The sequence below is a fragment of the Rhinatrema bivittatum genome, chromosome 5 (genome assembly GCF_901001135.1).
Source record: "Rhinatrema bivittatum chromosome 5, aRhiBiv1.1, whole genome shotgun sequence".
Taxonomy (NCBI): Eukaryota; Metazoa; Chordata; class Amphibia; order Gymnophiona; family Rhinatrematidae; genus Rhinatrema; species Rhinatrema bivittatum.
In genome coordinates this window covers 106,949,264-106,967,952 of record NC_042619.1, presented here as the reverse complement: position 1 = coordinate 106,967,952, position 18,689 = coordinate 106,949,264, and the positions used below count along the sequence as shown (strand labels likewise).

General features: G+C 42.0%; 1 protein-coding gene across 9 annotated transcripts in view; it reads right to left on the bottom strand.

Moving 5' to 3' along the window:
• Window positions 1–752: 752 nt before the first annotated feature.
• NBEA (neurobeachin) overlaps window positions 753–18,689 on the bottom strand; it is a 2,460,099-nt gene continuing 2,442,162 nt past the window's right edge. For all 9 annotated transcript variants that reach the window (XM_029602688.1, XM_029602690.1, XM_029602689.1 and 6 more), the window contains 3 exons: window positions 17,924–18,120; window positions 13,924–14,075; window positions 753–2,585 (listed from right to left, as the gene is read on the bottom strand). In XM_029602688.1, the coding sequence (XP_029458548.1) occupies window positions 2,495–2,585; window positions 13,924–14,075; window positions 17,924–18,120 (440 nt within the window). In that variant the 3' untranslated portion in view covers window positions 753–2,494. The remainder of the gene's footprint in view (window positions 2,586–13,923; window positions 14,076–17,923; window positions 18,121–18,689) is intronic.

Below are 18,689 nucleotides of genomic sequence, written 5' to 3'. Positions count from 1 at the left end.
GGTTATGTATATACATATAGAAATGTATATGGTTATTTACCTAGGATAGTAGAGCCCCAAAGAGGAAAACAACAAAAGCTGACTCGAATAAGGAACAATATCCTACATGTGGTGAAGCTTACATAACAGACAGTTGAGCTATATCAATAGACCAGAATAAATGGGAAAACTAAATACGCCTAACAACCTTTATTTGCCATCATCTACGGTATTTCACTATGAGTAGATGCCAGTCAAAACACAGGTTAATAGCCAAAATTAAAAAGTTACAATGATAAAACTCAAACACATACTCTGAAATACATTTTGCTGTGCTATTCACTGGGCCCCTGCTTTAATACATCCTGATGCCACAATGTATAGTAACCATTTCTGTATTTTTGGGTCTGTTTAAAAAGGTGTCTGCATTCAAATGAACCTGTTCTAATGATCAGTTATAAGTATCAGTTATCATACAAGTAAGGGTTCTTTATCCTCACAGAAGAGAACTTATTAGTAGCTACATTTTCTTCATTCATTCTGAAGTGGTTAAGAAATTCCTACATCACTGTTTTATTTCTCAGAAAATAAACTACTACAACTTCTTTAAATTCTTTGTTCCACCATTTTTGCAAACACGGCTCATGAAATAAAGTCAATATTATGTCACCACTTTTAGATAGCAAAGTTCTGAACAACAAAATTTAGAGCTTCTTTGACAAGCATACTGTCAGTAATTCAGTAAACTGGTAAATTAATTGAGGAACAACAAATGAGTCCTTTGCATATTTTATTTTTCATTTTTTTGATTTCCAACTCACACACATCTGGCATATTTTACATCTTTGCAATAAAACATGGTTACAATAGCTTAAGGAATTTATATATCCAAAATATTTCACCATGATCTCAAGATGAAATGAACTTGTCTTCCAGATGTTCGATATTCTTCCAGATCTAAACTATAACTCAAGATATTGCTTACAGACTGGTGATGAATAACTTAATCATTACATTGAATCCCTATGATTTTAATTTTCTTTTTAAAAATACAAACAGCAATGTATAAGGAATTCAGTGCTAAAACTTACAAATACAAGGTGGAGAACAAATAATCACATCAATAAATAATGATATGTTTCTGGTGCAAAATGCCAATACAAAGAATCCATTATTTTATTTTATCTTCTTAAATATGATTGCAGGTGAGTGTAAATTCTGAGAAAATTACATTCGTGTTACATGCCTCATAGCCCTACTGACACAATATGTACATCTATGACAATATAGTCACCAAATATACAAAGAAGAAACATGAAGTAAAGTGTGTACAACCCTGGGTATGTAATTTTATCAGTAGAGTGTGCAGGAAAGAAATCTGATAGCCATCATTTTTGTAAAATATAAGGCATCTGTGCCTTAGGCTTAGAATGTGATTTTTAGGTGAAAATTTCATCAGGAAACTAAAAGCACAAGTTCAATCATTTTAAAACTGAATTCAAAGTTGCCATACAACAAACCAAGTTAATAAAATAAGAAGAGCACAACCATTAATGAACATCACACTCCCCTAATTATGCTATGCATATTATTAATGCAATGGATCAAGAAATACAGCACTCTTAGGTGTAGAGCATCATTAAGCAATACAGAGGAAAGTGAGATGCCTCATAACTCTATGAAAACCAGGGCCTGTTAAAAGTATGCTTCCCTATGTATCTTCAAAATACAAGGGAAGAGCTTAAATGTATTTTATTTTTTGTAAAAAGCATATATATGGCAAACAATGGCTTAATATCCATAAGTTTCAGAAAGTGAGAAAAGCTTCACTTAAAAGGGGATGTGTAAAGAAAAACAGAAAATGTTTTGGTGAAAATGTCAATTACTGGATGAGCCCAAATTCAACCTTTCAATACAAGCTGCACCCATTTAACAAATCTTTAGTTTTAACATCTGAGAATGCACCTGTTCCAAGACATCAGGTTTAAAGTACATGCAAGTTGTAACTCCACAATAAAATTAGGAAACTTTTTTGTTCTTTATACAAGGTTTTACTTTTACAAAAGTATCCCTTTAAAGTTAAGATGTGCATCTGATGTACAAAGTATCAAACATTTTTTTCACAGCTTGAAAAGAGGCTGGAAATGGGATGCAGATTAGGTTCATAGCCCAAACATCATAACAACTGGACACAAGGTTCCTCAGAATTTTGAAAAGTCTTTTGTGATGCATCCTACTACCTTTATTAATAAATAAAGATATTTGAAATAATTACCAAAACATATCCTGTCATATAATTTACATGATACAAGCTTGCTCTGTAGCAGCTGGTGCTCAGTTGTGAAAAAACACACAAAGTAAAATGGTTGCTGACTACAATGTACAGCTATTGCTGGGTGTAATGGAATGTACAACGGAGGTCAATGCAGACATGTTTTTTCCACCATACATAACGCCTTTCATTGCAGCACTTGTGCTCTCAGCTTTAACTGTACTTTTAGTTCCTCATTCCACTTCAGTATCTGTTCTGATGTTCATAATGCCATCGATTAAAATCTATATTAAAAGCTACAATGCTTCCAGAAGCCATGCCAGTAATCAGAGTCCTGAAAAAAGAAGAGAAATAGATGTATTTTGGCCACCATTTAGTTTTTACTGGTTATATTCTTTCTGAAATATAAAAACTATATTTTTTTTATACAGAAGGAATGTTGTGGGCCTTCTGTCCAATGGTTGCCCTGATTTATTTTATTGTATTTTATCACAGCTGCATTAGCTCAAAGTACAGTGCTGTACCACACAATATACTGTATATGCCCCCTATTGCTTAAAAGAACTAAATCTCTGAACATCCTTAGCATCAAATTGTTATTAGTATATTTTACTTTGTTATCAATAAAATCCAGTGGGATTGCTGATGCCTAGTTATCCAAGAAATCAAAATTAGAATAGAAACAGCGGATATGGATTAATTGGCCTATCCATCCTGCCCAGTTGAGAGTCTTCCTCTAGTTTCTAATACTTCAGGTAGATGAGTATACAAATTCCCATATACAAACTAAGACCAGTTTTCTGTAAGCTCCTTTCCTCCATGTCTTTTATTTGACCATCCAACCCATTTCCTGCCACTGCTCTCCATACTTGTCTGTAGCATCTCTAAATCATGTTACAGAGCTGGCCTCTACCACTTTTACGGTCAGGCCATTTAAGGCCTTGTTGTCTTCCTCTTTGATTCTTACAAAATCAATACTTAATCGAACACCCAGACCTTCTTTCATGTCTTACTAATACTAAGTTTCACAATAATTCACATAGCCACCAAAGATAATGAGGTTGTTGTCCATAAACTCTAATCTCCCCATGCTCCTCCATGTTTGGGTTTCGACCATGATTGATGCAACTGAACCATTGCTGTTAAGGTTGTGACTGCAGCTCCATGCAGGTTACTGCAATGCCTTCTTGGAAGCTTGATATAGACTTATCACTGCAGCTTTAGGGTGTAACTGTCACTCTATGCAGCTTACCCCAGGACACAGGAAGCCCTAGTGCAAAGCTTCTCAATCTTTTTTTTATATTGGGGCACACTTTTAAGTATGCTTGATACTTGTGGTGCACCAAACTAAGGCCTAGATTCATCAAAATGCTATAAATTTTGCTTGAATAAAGCAAAAATTGCTCACCTTGTAATAGGAGTTATCCCAGGACAGCAGGATGTAGTCCTCACATATGGGTGACGTCACTGACGGAGCCCTATCACGGAAAACTTTCTGTCAAAGTTTCTAGAAACTTTTGACTGGCATACTAAGCCCACTAGCATGCCCAGCATGCCATGATCCCTCGAGCCACAGGGATCTCCTTTCAGTCTCGTGTGTAGCAATAAGCGTTAGCAAAAATAAAATAATAAAACGTATTGGACCCAACTCCACGGGGTGGTGGGTAGGTTTCGTGAGGACTATATCCTGCTGTCCTGGGATAACACCTATTACAAAGTAAGCAATTTTGCTTTATCCTAGGACAAGCAGGATGCTAGTCCTCAGATATGGGTGATTAGCAAGCTATAGGCTGAATCATTTTGTAGTGGACCAACAGTGAAGTATTGTTGGAAAAATTGAGGCAGCCTGAAATCACAGCAGGTTGGATGTAGAAGGAGTTGGGATCTGGAAACAAGTTCTTTAAGACAGATTGTCCGTAGGCTGAATCTTGTCGTCCTTCTTTGTCCAAACAGTAATGAGTTGCAAAGATGTGAAGAGAACTCCATGTTGTAGCTTTACATATATCAGCTATTGGCACTGAACGATACTGTGCTACTGAGGTTGACATTGCTCTTACTGAATGCGCCTTTACTCGCCCTTGGAGAGGAAGGCCTGCTTTTTCATAGCAGAGCTCTATACAATCTGCTAGCCAGTTGGAGAGAGTTTGTTTTCCCACTGCTTTACCTGGTTTGTTTGGATCAAAAGAAACAAAGAGATGAGTGAATTTCCTATGGACTGCAGTGTGGTCTAGGTAATATGCACGTGCACGTTTACAGTCCTTGGTGAGAGTGAGGCCTTGGGAAGAACATGGGCAAAACTATGGACTGATTCAAATTGAATTTCCTAACTACCTAGGGAAGGAATTTTGGATGTGTACGGAGTTCTAGTGCTTGTAACTCACTAACCCTTCTAGCCGATGTAATGGCTATTACGAAGACAGTCTTCAATGTGAGAAATTTAACATTGCAGGAATCCATGGGTTCAAAAGGAGAATGCATGAGTCTTGTTAATACCACATTAAGGTCCCATTCTGTGACAGGTGGCCATATTGGGGGTTTTAGGTGAAGCAAACCTCTCATAAATCTACTGACAAGAGGTTGCACGGATACTGGTGCATCTCCTATTGTATGATGATAAACTGAGATTGCATTTAAGTGTACTCTTACTGATGAGCTCTGGAGACCAGAGTCTGAAAGGTGCCATAGATAGTCTAATAAAGAGGTTGTGGGGCAGGAAAAAGGGTCTATTCCTTTTTGTGTGCACCATATGGTAAATCTTTTCCACTTCGAAATATAGTTTTTTCTTGTGGAAGGCTTACGGGAAGCTACAAGCACTTGAGAGACATTAGTTGAAAGATTAAGTGGTTGCAAGATTAAGCTTTCAACATCCAGGCTGTCAGAGATAGAGATTGAAGGTTGGGATGGCGCAACCTGCCCTGATCCTGAGTTATGAGAGTGGGATGTATTTCCAGGTGAATTGGTTCTGTGATCAAGAGGTCGAGAAGTATGGGAAACCACATTTGTTGAGGTCAATATGGGGCTATGAGTATCATTGACCCCTTGTCCTGTTGTAGCTTCACTACAGTTTTGGTTATTAGCGGTATCGGGGAATACGCATATAGAAGACCTGAGTTCCAAACATGAGCAAAGGTGTCCTTGGTTGACTGGTGTTTCTGTTTGTGCAGAGAGCAGAATTTGTCCACTTTGTGATTCAGCTCAGATGCAAAGAGGTCTATTGTTGGTTGACCCCAACGCTGAAATAACTTGGTCGCTACTAATGGATCTAGAGACCATTCGTGACGTTGGATCTGGCGACTGAGGCAATCTGCAACTACGTTGTGAATGCCCGCCAGATAAGTGGCCTGGAGAAATATGGAGTGTGTCAGAGCCCAGTCCCAAATCTGTGCGGCTTCTTGACAAAGGTGATACGAGCCCGTACCTCCTTGTTTGTTCAAGTACCACATGGCAACTGTGTTGTCTGTTTGCACAAGTACAGATTTATGTGAAAGGCAGTCCTTGAATGCATGCAAAGCATAGCATATAGCTCGAAGTTCCAGAAAATTGATTTGAAATGTTGCTTCGGGTGTCGTCCAAGTACCTTGGGTTTGGAGATTGTCTATGTGAGCTCCCCAACCTAAGGTGGATGTATCTGTAGTTAAAGTGATCTGTGGAATTGGTTGTTGAAAGGGTAGGCTCTTGCGCAAGTTGTCCTTGTTTACCCACCATAGGAGAGATGAACGTAGCTGGTGGGTTATTTGAACTGGAGATGACAGTGGTTGGATGGCTTGTATCCACTGTGCTCTTAATGTCCATTGGGTTATTCTCATGGCTAATCTGGCCATAGGAGTGACATGAACTGTGGAGGCCATGTGGCCTAGCAGAATTAGAAACTGATGAGCTGTGGCCTGTTTCTGCAAACGTAGCGAGTTTGCCAATGAGGAAATTGTTTCCATCCGGTCCTCGGGTAGGAAGGCTCTTGATAGTATGGTGTTTAATTCTGCTCCTATGAATTGCAGTAGATGAGATGGAATGAGGTGGTATTTTTAGTAATTGATGAGAAAACCCATCGAGTTGAGCAGATTGTGAGTTTGAGAGAGGCAGGGGCTCCTTGTTGAGATTGACTTCTGATGAGCCAGTCATCCAGATAAGGAAAAATGTGTACACGTTCCTTGTGAAAGTGTGCTGCTACTACTGCTAGGCATTTCGTGAAAACTCTGGGTGCTGAGGCAAGTGTGAATGGTAGAACCCAATATTGGAAATGCTGATGACCCACCAGGAAATGCAGGAACTTGCAATGAGGAGGGAATATTGGAATGTGAGCGTAAGCATCTTGTAGATCCAGAAAACAGAGCTAGTCTCCTACTTGAAGAAGGGGAAGCATAGTGCCTAAGGAGACCATTCTGAATTTCTTTTTCCGTAGAAATTTGTTGAGATTTCAAAGGTCTAGTATGGGGCGTAGGCCTCCTGTTTTCTTTGGAATGAGGAAATAACGGGAGTAGAATCCTCTGCCCTGCTGAGGCTGGGGAACTGGTTCCACGGCCCTGGCTCTCTGAAGGATGGATAATTCTGCTTGCAGAAGAGTGATATGATCTTTGTTTATCCAAAGAGACTTTGGTGGAGAGTCTTTTGGAACTGATAGGAAATTGAGTTGGTAACCCCATGATATAATGGAGAGTACCCATTGATCTGTTGTTATCCTTGACCAATGGTTATAATAGAAGGAGACTCGACCTCCTACTGGTATGGTTGGGCTGGGGTTGTTGAGTTAGCTGCTGTTCTCTGGCTTTGTTTCAAAAACCTGCAGCTGGGCCTGTTTGCGGTGGCGGTTGAGGCCTAACATTTCTAGGTTGTCTGGGCTGGGATCTTTGTTGTGGTCGGGAAGATCTGCCCCGAGTTGCTGGTGGATAGTACCTCTGTGGCCTGTAGTACGGTTTCCTTATATCTTTTCGTGGCTGACGGCATGACACTGTGGATGAGTCTTGTGGGACAGCAGATAATTGACACAGTGTCTCTAATTGTTTTTTTAAGTTGGGCTACTGTGTCCTGAACTTTTGATCCAAAAAGGTTGTCGCCCACACAAGGTAAATCTACCAACTTGTCTTGGACCTCAGGCCTAAGGTCGGAGTCTTTAAGCCAGGCCCAACGGCGTGTAGTGATCCCAGTAGCTGCCACTCTTGAGGACGTTTTGAAACTGTCGTATGCAGCACAAACCTCATGTTTTCCTACTTCTAATCCTTTATGGATAATTGCATTAGCTGAGTCCTGATACTGCTGAGGCAGGGATTCAGTGAGTTGATGCATTTGTTTCCAGAGATTTCTCTGGTATTGCATCATGTAAAGTTGGTAAGATGCTATCCTGGAATTAAGCATTGATCCTTGGAAGACTTTCTGTCCTAGAATGTCCAAGATTCTGTGTTCTTTCCGTGGTGAAGTAGACGAATAAGGTCGTACTCTTTTAGATTTTTTCTGAGCCGATTCGACCACTACTGATTGGTGTGGTAGTTGTGCTCTTTGATAGCCAGGGATGTGTTGTACTAGATATGTGGTGTCCATCCTTCTATTTACAGGTGGAACTGAACATGGATGTTCCCCCAGGACATCATGAATAGGGATAGCTAGGACTTCCTTAGGGAGATCTACAAATTGAAGAACCTCTAAGGTTTGCTATTTCGTTCTCTTCAGACACTAATTTAAATGGAATAATGTCTGCCATGTCTTTTATAAAAGTGGTGAAAGATAAGTCCTCTGGAGGTGACTTCTTTCTTCCTTCAGGAGAAGATGGTTCAGACATAAAACTTTCTGACGAGGAATCAGTGTTTCTATTCTCCCAGGAGTCATTTGGTGTATGCTTGGAAGGAGAAGTAGGAGAAGGCTTCGGTGGCATCAATGGTATAATTGGTCTGGACAGTATTGAAGGTTCTGGTTGAGGTTCGGACAGTGGGGACGTACCAGAAGTATCTCCCATACCTGCTGGTTTAGTAGGGACAGGTTGTAATGGTATAGCACCGATGAGGGCATCGAGTTTTGCCATTAGTGGTTGTAAAATCGATATATCTGGTTGTACTGGAGTCCCTGGGAGCGGTACAGGCACCGGCATTGGGGACTGCATCAGGAATGGTGATGGTCTTGGTGATGGCATCGGCATCGATGCTGGTCCCGGCATCGGTGATGGCACCGGCATCGGAAGAGTCATTGGTGTCGATGGATGTAAGTCCTGAAGCGCTTTTCGCACTGCCTGGCAGATGAATCCGCTCAGTTCCTCCGCTATAGCTGGTATAGTCAGAGCAGCTATAGGTGGTGGCAGTGAAGGCGTCACAGGGCCCTGTGGTGGCTCGATGCCCGGCATCTGTAGAGGTGGGGAACGCCTTGGGGTAGCAGGCCTTGGTGACTCTTGTGGACGAGGTCTTTTGGCTACTGGTTATTCCGGTGATAACAGGGCCTCCGGAATCGAAGTGTGCCGATGTCAATGTCAATGCTTTAAACGATGTTCAGTGGCTTTTTCAAGTCCGGACTTTGATTTTGTCGATGCTGCAGATGGGGTTGGAGACAACCGGTCTCCCAAGACCTCCACTTGATGTTTTCGGATAACTAAGCATTTCGACGCTCCGGCCGGAGACAAATGAGTCAGCGTCGACATGGAAGGCATTAACTGGATGTGGAAAATATGTTCCATCTTTTCCTGTTGTGCCTTTCTTCCTTTGGCGGTCATTTCCACACATTTTGGACATTAAAAAATGTCATGGGATTGCCCTAAATATAAGACACACTCAAGGTGTGGATCAGTAATCGACATAGTTCGATTACAGTTAGGGCATTTTTAAAATCCCATGGCCATAATAACCAGGACAGCCGTCGATGGCTTTCTGACCAAAACATTTTTAAACCATTACTCATTAATCACTCATTAATCACCCATTACTCCCACATTATATCCCGTTAATCTTGTTTCAATGCCTCACTCCCTTCCTGCCTACATACTCCTCCTTCCCTCCACCACTCAGTCTTACTCTCATAGCTACCTTATGCCCTATGCTACCACCATGCCTTATCCACTATGCAGCTGCATAATGACACTTCATTAAATGTATTTTGATATTACGCATACAGTCGCCCCAGTTGTTGTTCCCCTATTTATATATATTATGTTACTCTATGATGAAGCATTTCACTATATATTATTGTTGAACTGTTGACCTGTTCTATGTTTATTGCTCAATGTTCTATGTTCGATGTAACGCCATAGCCGCGACAGTTATGTTCAATTGTAAACCGATATGATTTGATATCTTTGTTCAAGAATGTCGGTATAGAAAAATTTGAAATAAATAAATAAATAAATAAACTCGAATCGAGTCAGAAGAAAGAATTTAACTCACCAGCCGGTGGTTGAAGAGAGACCCCGATGTGGGGAATGAGAAATGAGGGATTTTAATTTGTTTTAAACACAACATTGTGTGAAGAAGTTCACACAGGGCTCCTTCTCCACGATGCTAACTGCAGCTCAGTGGGCTTAGTATGCCAGTCAAAAGTTTCTAGAAACTTTGACAGAAAGTTTTCCGTGATAGGGCTCCGTCAGTGATGTCACCCATATGTGAGGACTAGCATCCTGCTTGTCCTGAGATAATGCCCACAATAAGGAAAAGGGGCATAGCTATGATAATTTTAGAGTTACCGCACCATGTGCTAAAATAGCACTCACATAGGTGAACGAGATAGAGACTTTATAAGGCTCTCTTATAAGTAAACTATTTATATAACTGTAGGAGGGTTAACTAGTAACTCAAGGTGAGGTTTTGGTGGTGGTCTAAGGTTTGGGGTCAGTTTACTTACAGAGTCAGACATACAAACAGCACAGTAAACATCAGTGAAGATTTGATGTGATTTGGAATGAGGAAAGCTACACAAAGATGAGATTTCTATAATGTACTCTCGCCCTAGCTTGATAGCACCCACACCTCAAGCAGGCTCTCAATCTCTCTCTCATCTCACTCATTGGCACACACACAAGCAGTCTCCCAATCTCTCTCTCTCACACACAAGGAGTGCTATCAAGCTAGGGCGAGAGTACATTTTAGAAATCTTATCTGTGTGTAGCATTCCTCATTCCAATTCACATCAAATCTTCACTGATGTATACTGTGCTGTTTGTACATCTGACTGTGCAAGTAAAACTGGCACCCAAACCCTAGTCCACCATCAAAACCTCACCTTGATTCACTAGTTGACCCCCCCTACAGCGATATAAATAGACGATTAATATGTGTGCCACCCCAGAAGCTCTCTCTATTCCACTCCACTCCCTCTTCCCTCTCCCCCTGCCTGAAATGGGATTTGCAATAAATATCGCAAATCCCGTTTCGGGCATATCGCACAGCTTAACACCAGGAAAAAAGGTGTAGTTATTTCTGGCATTAAAACATGTGATAATGTGCATTATGCTATCGCACGCAATGTTAAACGTCCCTCATTTTCATGAACCGCGCCCAAACTCATCCCCTTTGACTAAAATTAAAAAATGTGCATATGCATCTTATATGCGATAAATAACACATGCATTATGGCGTTATCGTAAGCGTTAGGGCCCTAATGCCCACGATAACGCCCTAACGTGATTTGAAAAATGACCCTGTAAAGTTTTACAATGTCACATATATCGTACCCGCTGGTCACTTGTCATGTGACTGTGAAAATACCAGTAAATGTACTTTTAACTAAATTGAACAGTACTACCTTCCCTCTCCAAGGGCCAACCCTAACTGCACTTTTTTCTCTCTAAACCCAACCCCTCTCAAAATCCAGTCCTTCTCCCCAGTGCCAAGTGTTCCCTTTAGGGATTGGTTTGCTGGAAGCAAACATTTTTGGTTATATTATCCTGTGAAAACTACTTTCTTTGATGCAAAAAGCCTATCACGTTTATGTTCACAGCAACCCAGTCCTTAAAGGGAACATTTGGTTAAGTTCATCCTTAGCTTAAAATAATTATCTAATATCTACTAACAGCAGTGAAAATAAAATGTGTATGAAAAAATATTTTAAACAATGACATTTTATTAACAATAACTGCTTTCTGTATGCGGGTGAACTTAATAAAGAGCAAACCTTTGTTAAAATAGAAATGAAGACGGGATGACCATAATGCCGTAAAAGCCAGTGATGAAAAGTACCATCATTTTCACAGCAAAAATGAATGTTACACAAGACAGACCCTCAACAAAAGAAATTAGAAAGGCCATAAAGTCCCGATTGCATTATGCAGTTCAACAATAGAAAAACGCGCGTTTTCCCTTATCCCTTATTCAGTAAGGGGCAGAAAATGTGCAAAGGTAGGTGCTAATTTCTTCCGGCACAGGAAATAAGTAAAAAAAAAAAAAAAAAAGAATTGAAGTCGGCCGGCGGCTGTCGGGTAGAAAACCAGACGCTCAATTTTGCCGGCGTGCGGTTTCCGAGCCCGTGGCTGACAGCCGCCGCTCCTGTCAAAAAGGAGGCGCTAGGGACGCGCTAGTGTCCCTAGCGCCTCCTTTTGCCCGTTTCTACAGCCGGGCCTTATTTGAATACTGTATCGCGGGCACAGGCGAGTGGCCCGCTCTCCCGCAGACTTTACTGAATCGGCCTGTTAGAAAAAAAATTCAGCCAAATTATTTTATTGCGATTGAGGGAGGTATTTGTTATTTTCCTACGGGAGCATTGTGACACTAGCTAGGATCCCCAATAGTCTTGTGGGAAAATTTAAAACTCACCCCTGCCCCAAATTGTAGCTAATGCCCCCTAGGGGTCTTTGAAGACTGCCGCTTGCCCCCCCTCCTGCTGCCTGCAGAGGCATATTGGGCTCCATAAGAAAAAAAATATGTGAAAATGTGTGGTGACAACTTGTCCCCTTCCCAGACACCTTCCCTATTATCAAAAAAGTACTACCTATGCCTTCAAAGCCCCCCTCCCCCTTAGTCCAAATAAGAGACAATCCATGGGGTCTTGTGGGTCCCTTTGCCCTTCTGCTACAATAAAAAGACCATGGTGCCCACCAGACCACCAGGATCTTGTTCTTCGGGCAGGGGAATGGGAGAAGGGCAGGTGGGCCCATTAGACTTCCAGGGATTTTCTCCAATTCGGACCCAGGTGGGGAAGGGGGGTAGGAGTGGTGCTGCTGGGAGGGTGACGTGAAGGAGGTTTGAAGACATGGGAATTCATTTTTTGATAAAATGGAAGGGGTTTGGGAAGGGGAGGGCTATTGCTGTGTGGTTTGAAAAATACTTTTTTTTTTTAGGGGGAGGCCAGAGCCGCCTGAGAAGGCAGCAGGATGGGTGGGTGGGGGTCCCCAAGGACCCCCAGGTGAAAAATGTGAGGTTGGGGGGTGGATTTGGGCTGCTTGCCCATTCTCACAATCAAAAAATCATGGTTTAGTAAATTTGCCCCTAAGCCAGATAAGTAGCGATTTTCATACTTATCCAATTAAGTTAAGGGTAGGTCTAACTTAGCAAGATATACTGTAACTTATCCAGCTAAGTAGCGCCAAATACATAGCTGAGCTGCTGAGTACTCCATTAAAGTTAGCTGGATAAGTTCTTTCCGGCTAACATACATACAGGGTCATTTTTCATATCGCATTATGGCGTTATTGTGGGTGTTAGGGTCCTAATGCCCACGATAATGCCATAATGCATGTGTTATTTTTCACATCGCGAGATGCAAATTCAAATTTTGAAAATTTGGTCAATGGGGAGGTGATTGGACGGGGTTTATGAAAATGAAGGGTGTTTCAATGTTGCACGTGATAGCATAACACATGTTATCACACTTTTTAAAACCGGAAATAATTACACCTTTTTTCCTAGCTTGACAGCACCCAGGTAGAGAGTGCATTAAGCTAGGGTGACAGAACATTGTAGAAATCTCATCATTGTGTTCCTTTTCTCATTCCAAATCACATCAAATGTTCACTGATGTGTACTGTGCTGTTCGTACCTCTGACTGTGCATGTAAAACTGGTTCCCAAACCCTAGACTACCACCAAAACCTCACCCCGAGTAACTAGTTGACCTTCCTATAGTGGTATAAATAGTTGACTAATATGAGCACCTTATAAAGAGTCTCTCTCTCTCTGCCAAGCTATGAAGTGAAAATATCAAGGCCGCAATAGCATTGTGGTAACTCAAAAATAACCCTAACCATGCCCCCCTTTTTTTTTATTGCGGGCAATATTCATGCAAAATTTATAGCAAAATGATAAATCGAGGCCATAAATGGCTATCTTTGAATATCTGCCTCTGAGTATTCAGTACGGAATGTTTACCCTATATTAAAATTTATAGTGGCTGGCTGTAAAAACCAGAAATAAAGTTAAGAATTTGGTTATACTTTTGTGTGGTGTGACTCTGTATCATGACACTTTATGTCAGCAGTATTAGAGAAATATGGGAACCAGGTACATAGAGATAATGGCTCATTCAGTCTCTGACTAGTCAAAGGAAAGTGTTGCTCCTAACAGGGTCCATTTCACCACCTGTATGACCCAAATTCTGAACCCACTAAATAAATTTGAGAGACTGGCCCTTATCATTAGGGTCAGAACTTCTCATTTTATGTTCCCTGATTGATGGAAGGGCTACACATAAAATAAGCAAAATCTGATTTATCTATATGCTTCTTTATATAGTACTTTATATAGTTTTATCTTCTGCTACTTGCATTCAGCTCACCTCTGATCATGTGATAAATCCATTGCTCTAATGCCTGCATCACATCCAGGATAAATATAGAGCTGTTTGAAATCACAAGCCTGCCATACTTCCACCACTCCATTGTCTCCACCTGTTACAAGATTCTGTCCATCGCTGCTCAGAAGGATGGCCTTTGAAAAGGAAAAAAAATTAAATCACACATTTCTACATATCCTATATAATAAAAGCTATTGTCTGTCTGTCATGCTCTCATAAAAGGAGTCTGACATGACAAATTCTCTTACTGACCAATCAGCTTTAGAACTGATTGCCAAGCAACTAGACAATCACATTCAGGTCAATCCAGTAACGAGTGGTAGGAAGAGCTGCATTAGTGCCCGGCGCACCTGCGGTTGCCGCACGCACAGTACAGCTCACCTACCACTCGATCCTGTATGTAAATAGCTTGCAAATGCAAGCTGCGTCTAAAAAGCTTCCGTGAAGCATTAGGCCCGCGCAACCCATTTTACTGTATAGATCGCTATACAGCGCCTATACAGTAACCTGGGTGCGCGGGCCTAACGCTTCACAGACACGCTGGTATCTGTCATTTCAAATGTTATTTCAAATGACATTTGAAATGACAGGTACCAGGAAGTGGACGGTTCTCCGAAGCTCGGGATTGTCAGCCCTCTCTCCCCTCCTCCCGAAGCAAGCAACGAAAGCGGAAAAAAGCGAAAAAAAAAAAAAAGCAAGAGAGAGGGGAGAGAGGACGGGCAATCCTACGCTCGGGATTGCCAGTCCTGTCCCCACTCCTCCCGAAGCAAGGCGCAAAAAGCAGCCTTGCTCAGGGAGGAGGGGAGAGAGGACTGGCAGTGTAACGCGACAAAGCGACTTACTTTTTTTGCAGCCACTTCCTCCAGAGACAGACATCGGCGGAGACGGATCACGGCTCCCCTGCCTCCCAGAGAAGATGGATGCCTGCACGGGCGAAAGCGGCCCCTGTGCGTGCAATTGGGCCGCTCAAGACGTTACGTCACATGCCGTGACGCCAAACGTCATGACGTCACGCCTTGAGCGGCCCAATTGCAAGAACAGGGGCCGCTTTTGCCCGTGCAGGCGTCCATCTTCGCGGGCAGCTGGAGGCAGTACTCGCTGATGTCCGTCTCCGGAGGGGGGCTGCAAAAAAAGTAAGCCGCTTCGTCGCGTTACACTGCCAGTCCTCTCTCCCCTACTCCCGGAGCAAGGCTGCTTTTCGCGCCTTGCTTTGGGAGAAGGGGGGACAGGACTGGCAATCCTGGGCGTAGGGTTGCCCGTCCTCTCTCCCCTCTCTCTTGCAACTTTTTTTTTCGTTTTTTTTTTTTTCGCTTTTTCACTTTTGTTGCTTCGGGAGGAGGGGAGAAGACTGGGGCTGCCCCGGAGACCAGCACCCATGGACGCGGCCAGGGCAGGTGAGCGGGGGCTGGGGGAAAGTTTGCCGCCTACTCTTACCCCTGCCTCTAACGCAGGGGTAAGGGTAGGCGGTAAGTTAGCAGGTTAAATGCGCGGCAAAATGGCAGGGTAAAAAGGCGATAGTCGGGGCACGCGTTACTGGATGGTAGGGAATAGCTAATTCGATCGTTTACATGTAATATACATGCCGCGTGCGGAAGGGGTTACCCGAGGATTTAAGGACGCGGTAAGAGTAGGTTAAAGGGGATTGTGGATCGCAGGAAGGGCTAACGCGGCCGGAAAGTGAGTAGAAAGCGGGTTAGGAGCGGGGTAAACGCGGCCGCACTTTACTGGATTGACCTGATTGCTAGCCAATAACTCAAAGCGCCAGCTTTCTCTTCCAGTTCTGAAAGGAGTTTTAGACACACATAAACACACAGGGCAACTGAGAACTAGGAGACTGATGACTCATTCTACTGAGATAAGGGAATGAACTGCTGAGGGGAGATTGAGACCAGGAGTGGGGCAAATTAAGACTGGGAGGGAACAGAAGAGAGATAATTGACATTTGGTGGGGGTACACTGAGGGAGAGGTGGGTTGAGTGAGGAAGAGAAGAAAGAAATGAGGATTGATCAGACATATACAACACAGGCACACACATACATAATTCAAAGAATGCTTTTTGAAATTCTGGATATATCCTTCATCATCATCATAGTTTATTTATTTCATGGTTTTTGAACTATAGAGCTTAAAGTATGTTACAGCAGCTTTCCAATCTTGAGAGGAAATGGACTACATGGATACTATACAGTAAAATTTTGAAACTTTCAATTCCTGTTATTTACGACAGACCTTTTTCTAATTTGCTAAGAAACATCAATGGGCATACTCAGAATCAAGCAGAAACCTAATGCATTCAATTTTTAATGGTACTGGCTAGAGCAGATGCAACCATATTTCTTAAAATGGGGCATCTATTAAAGTATATATTACAGTCAAGTGACATTAATAAGTTTGCATTAACATTTACATACTTATATTAGCATTAACATACTTATTTTAAATTTTAATTTTCTTGATAAATATTTTTACCACTTATGAGGCTTTTGTACATACTGCTTTTGGTGGCTTTTGCTGGAGAAGCATTTTACAAAAAAATAAAATAAAATTTCCCAGTATAACACAAATAATATTTAAATGAGCTAAAAATATGTGCTAAGCAACTCAATAATACATACAGTTAGTTCAAATTGCGTTAACAAATGTGATTTATGTTAAACTACCATGATTGCCAAAAATTAACCATACCTCAAGAGACGTAGTTAAGTATTTTTTTGGGTTGCCTCAGCAGACTAATGTGTCTGTTTGGAAGACTAGCCACCTCTTCCCTCCTCAAGACTAACGAGAAGGGATCCCAAATGAATAAAGATGGGTTCCTGTGGGCTAAACCACTTAACTCCCTCCCCAAATGTAAGCAGAGATGGGTCCCCACCCCCCCAAACCAGTGCTCAGGGCATTCTCTCCATATCTTATTCATTCTAAGGACATGACAGAGGCTGAAAGGACTCAAAAGAGGTGGCTAAGGAGGTGCTGTATGCAATATCAGCCAGAATTTAAAAGGCCTGCGCGCATTAAACCGGGGCTTTATGCACATGGCTGGGCCTTGCGCGCACCACGTGCATTTTAAAACGGGCCCAGCCACGCGTGTAAACCTCAGTAGATGCACAAATTCCGGGCCTCTCTGAAGGGGAGGGCCAGGGGGCAGGGTCTGGACAGAGCGGGGGGTGAGCCGGGACGCATAACTTACTTCATCTCTGGCCATGAAGTAAGTTGCAAAACAAAAAAAATAGGATAGATAGGAAGGGTTTAGGGGGTGGGGAGGAGAGGGAAGAGGGAGGGAGTTTAGGTAGGGGGGTAGGGAAGTTCTCTCCCAGTCCACTTGTTAATTGGAGCAGACTGGGAGGGAAAGGAAGAAGGCCTGATTTTGTCGCCGCACGTAATTTTAAAAAATTCACCTCCCCTTGCACGTGCCGCCCGCACATGTATGTGCAGATTCTAAAATCCAGCACACAGCCACCTGACTTTATAACATGCATATGCTGGGGTGGGTGGGTGATGAGCGGTCTCTGCCTCCTCGGTGTCGTTTCCCTCTTCCTGACTTCCTGCCTCTTGCTTAAAGGGTGGGGGAGGATCTGATGCCTCTGGATCCGGTGCCTCTGAATGCGGTGGAGGGAGGAAGGGTAGGCCTCACCTCGTCAGCGTCACCATGGCTCTCTTTAGGTGTTATGGGTGGGCAGTGGGCGGTTTGACATAATTATGTTTTAAAACCAATAAGGCTGATATTAAAAAGAAACTTAGCTTGTTAAGTCGGACTTAACTGGCTAAGTAGCAGCCACCATTTAGCTTGCCTTGAGGACTAACTTGATATCTGAGATGCTAATAATGTTCTCAACTTGAAAATGACTAAAATATATTAATGAGAGCTCAGCTAGAGGGATTTAACTAATTTCACTTTTGTGATTTACATTAAACAGGAGCATACAATATGCAGTTCATAACAAACTATACAAATAGTCTCAAAATAGTTGTAGCAATTAGGTTTACCCTGGTTGAGTCGTTGATTTCCATTTGACCTAAGAGTTTCCCATTAATGCTGAAATTGCAGAATCGCCCTCGTTCATAATAGATGATACAATGGCCTTCACTGGAAACTGAAATCAAACGTGGGTACATGCAGTTTTCCGGTCCCTCCAATGCTCTCAGCAAATCTCCAGTGATTGTGTGTACTAGACAAGGACCTTCTGTAAATTATAAAATGATAAACATATTACAATTCTACCTTTCATCGAAAAATATGTTACATGATCAGTCCTTTTATTTAATTTTTTTCAGATTATCCATGACTGCGTAACTATTTGTTTGTTGTTACTCATGTTTTGCAGTTTAAAGAGCTCTTTCCTGAGCCGAAGAGGATGACATGGGTGAAACCTATAGTTGACTTTCTCATTGTTTTCAAATCTGAATGCCCAGCAATTTGGTTAATATTTAAAGAACATACTGAACTGAAAATTTTTAGACTGCACATCCCTAGCAACAATCAACCTCCTCCAACTTGAAGTCCAAGAATACTATTTCCATGATAAGCCAGAAGCCAGCCAGCCCAGAATGGAGGCTTGAATATGGATATGCTGTATACTAGCGCACTTCGGAAGGCCAGTCTACTGCCTCACCTCCTTCTAACTCAGGATGAAGGGTTTTCTTCATCAAGATTTCAATTTTATTTTGCAGTCTAAGCATTGATGCGTTTTTATATGCATATATTATTCTGCTCAAAATTTAAATATACACATATACACATACAAATAAAATA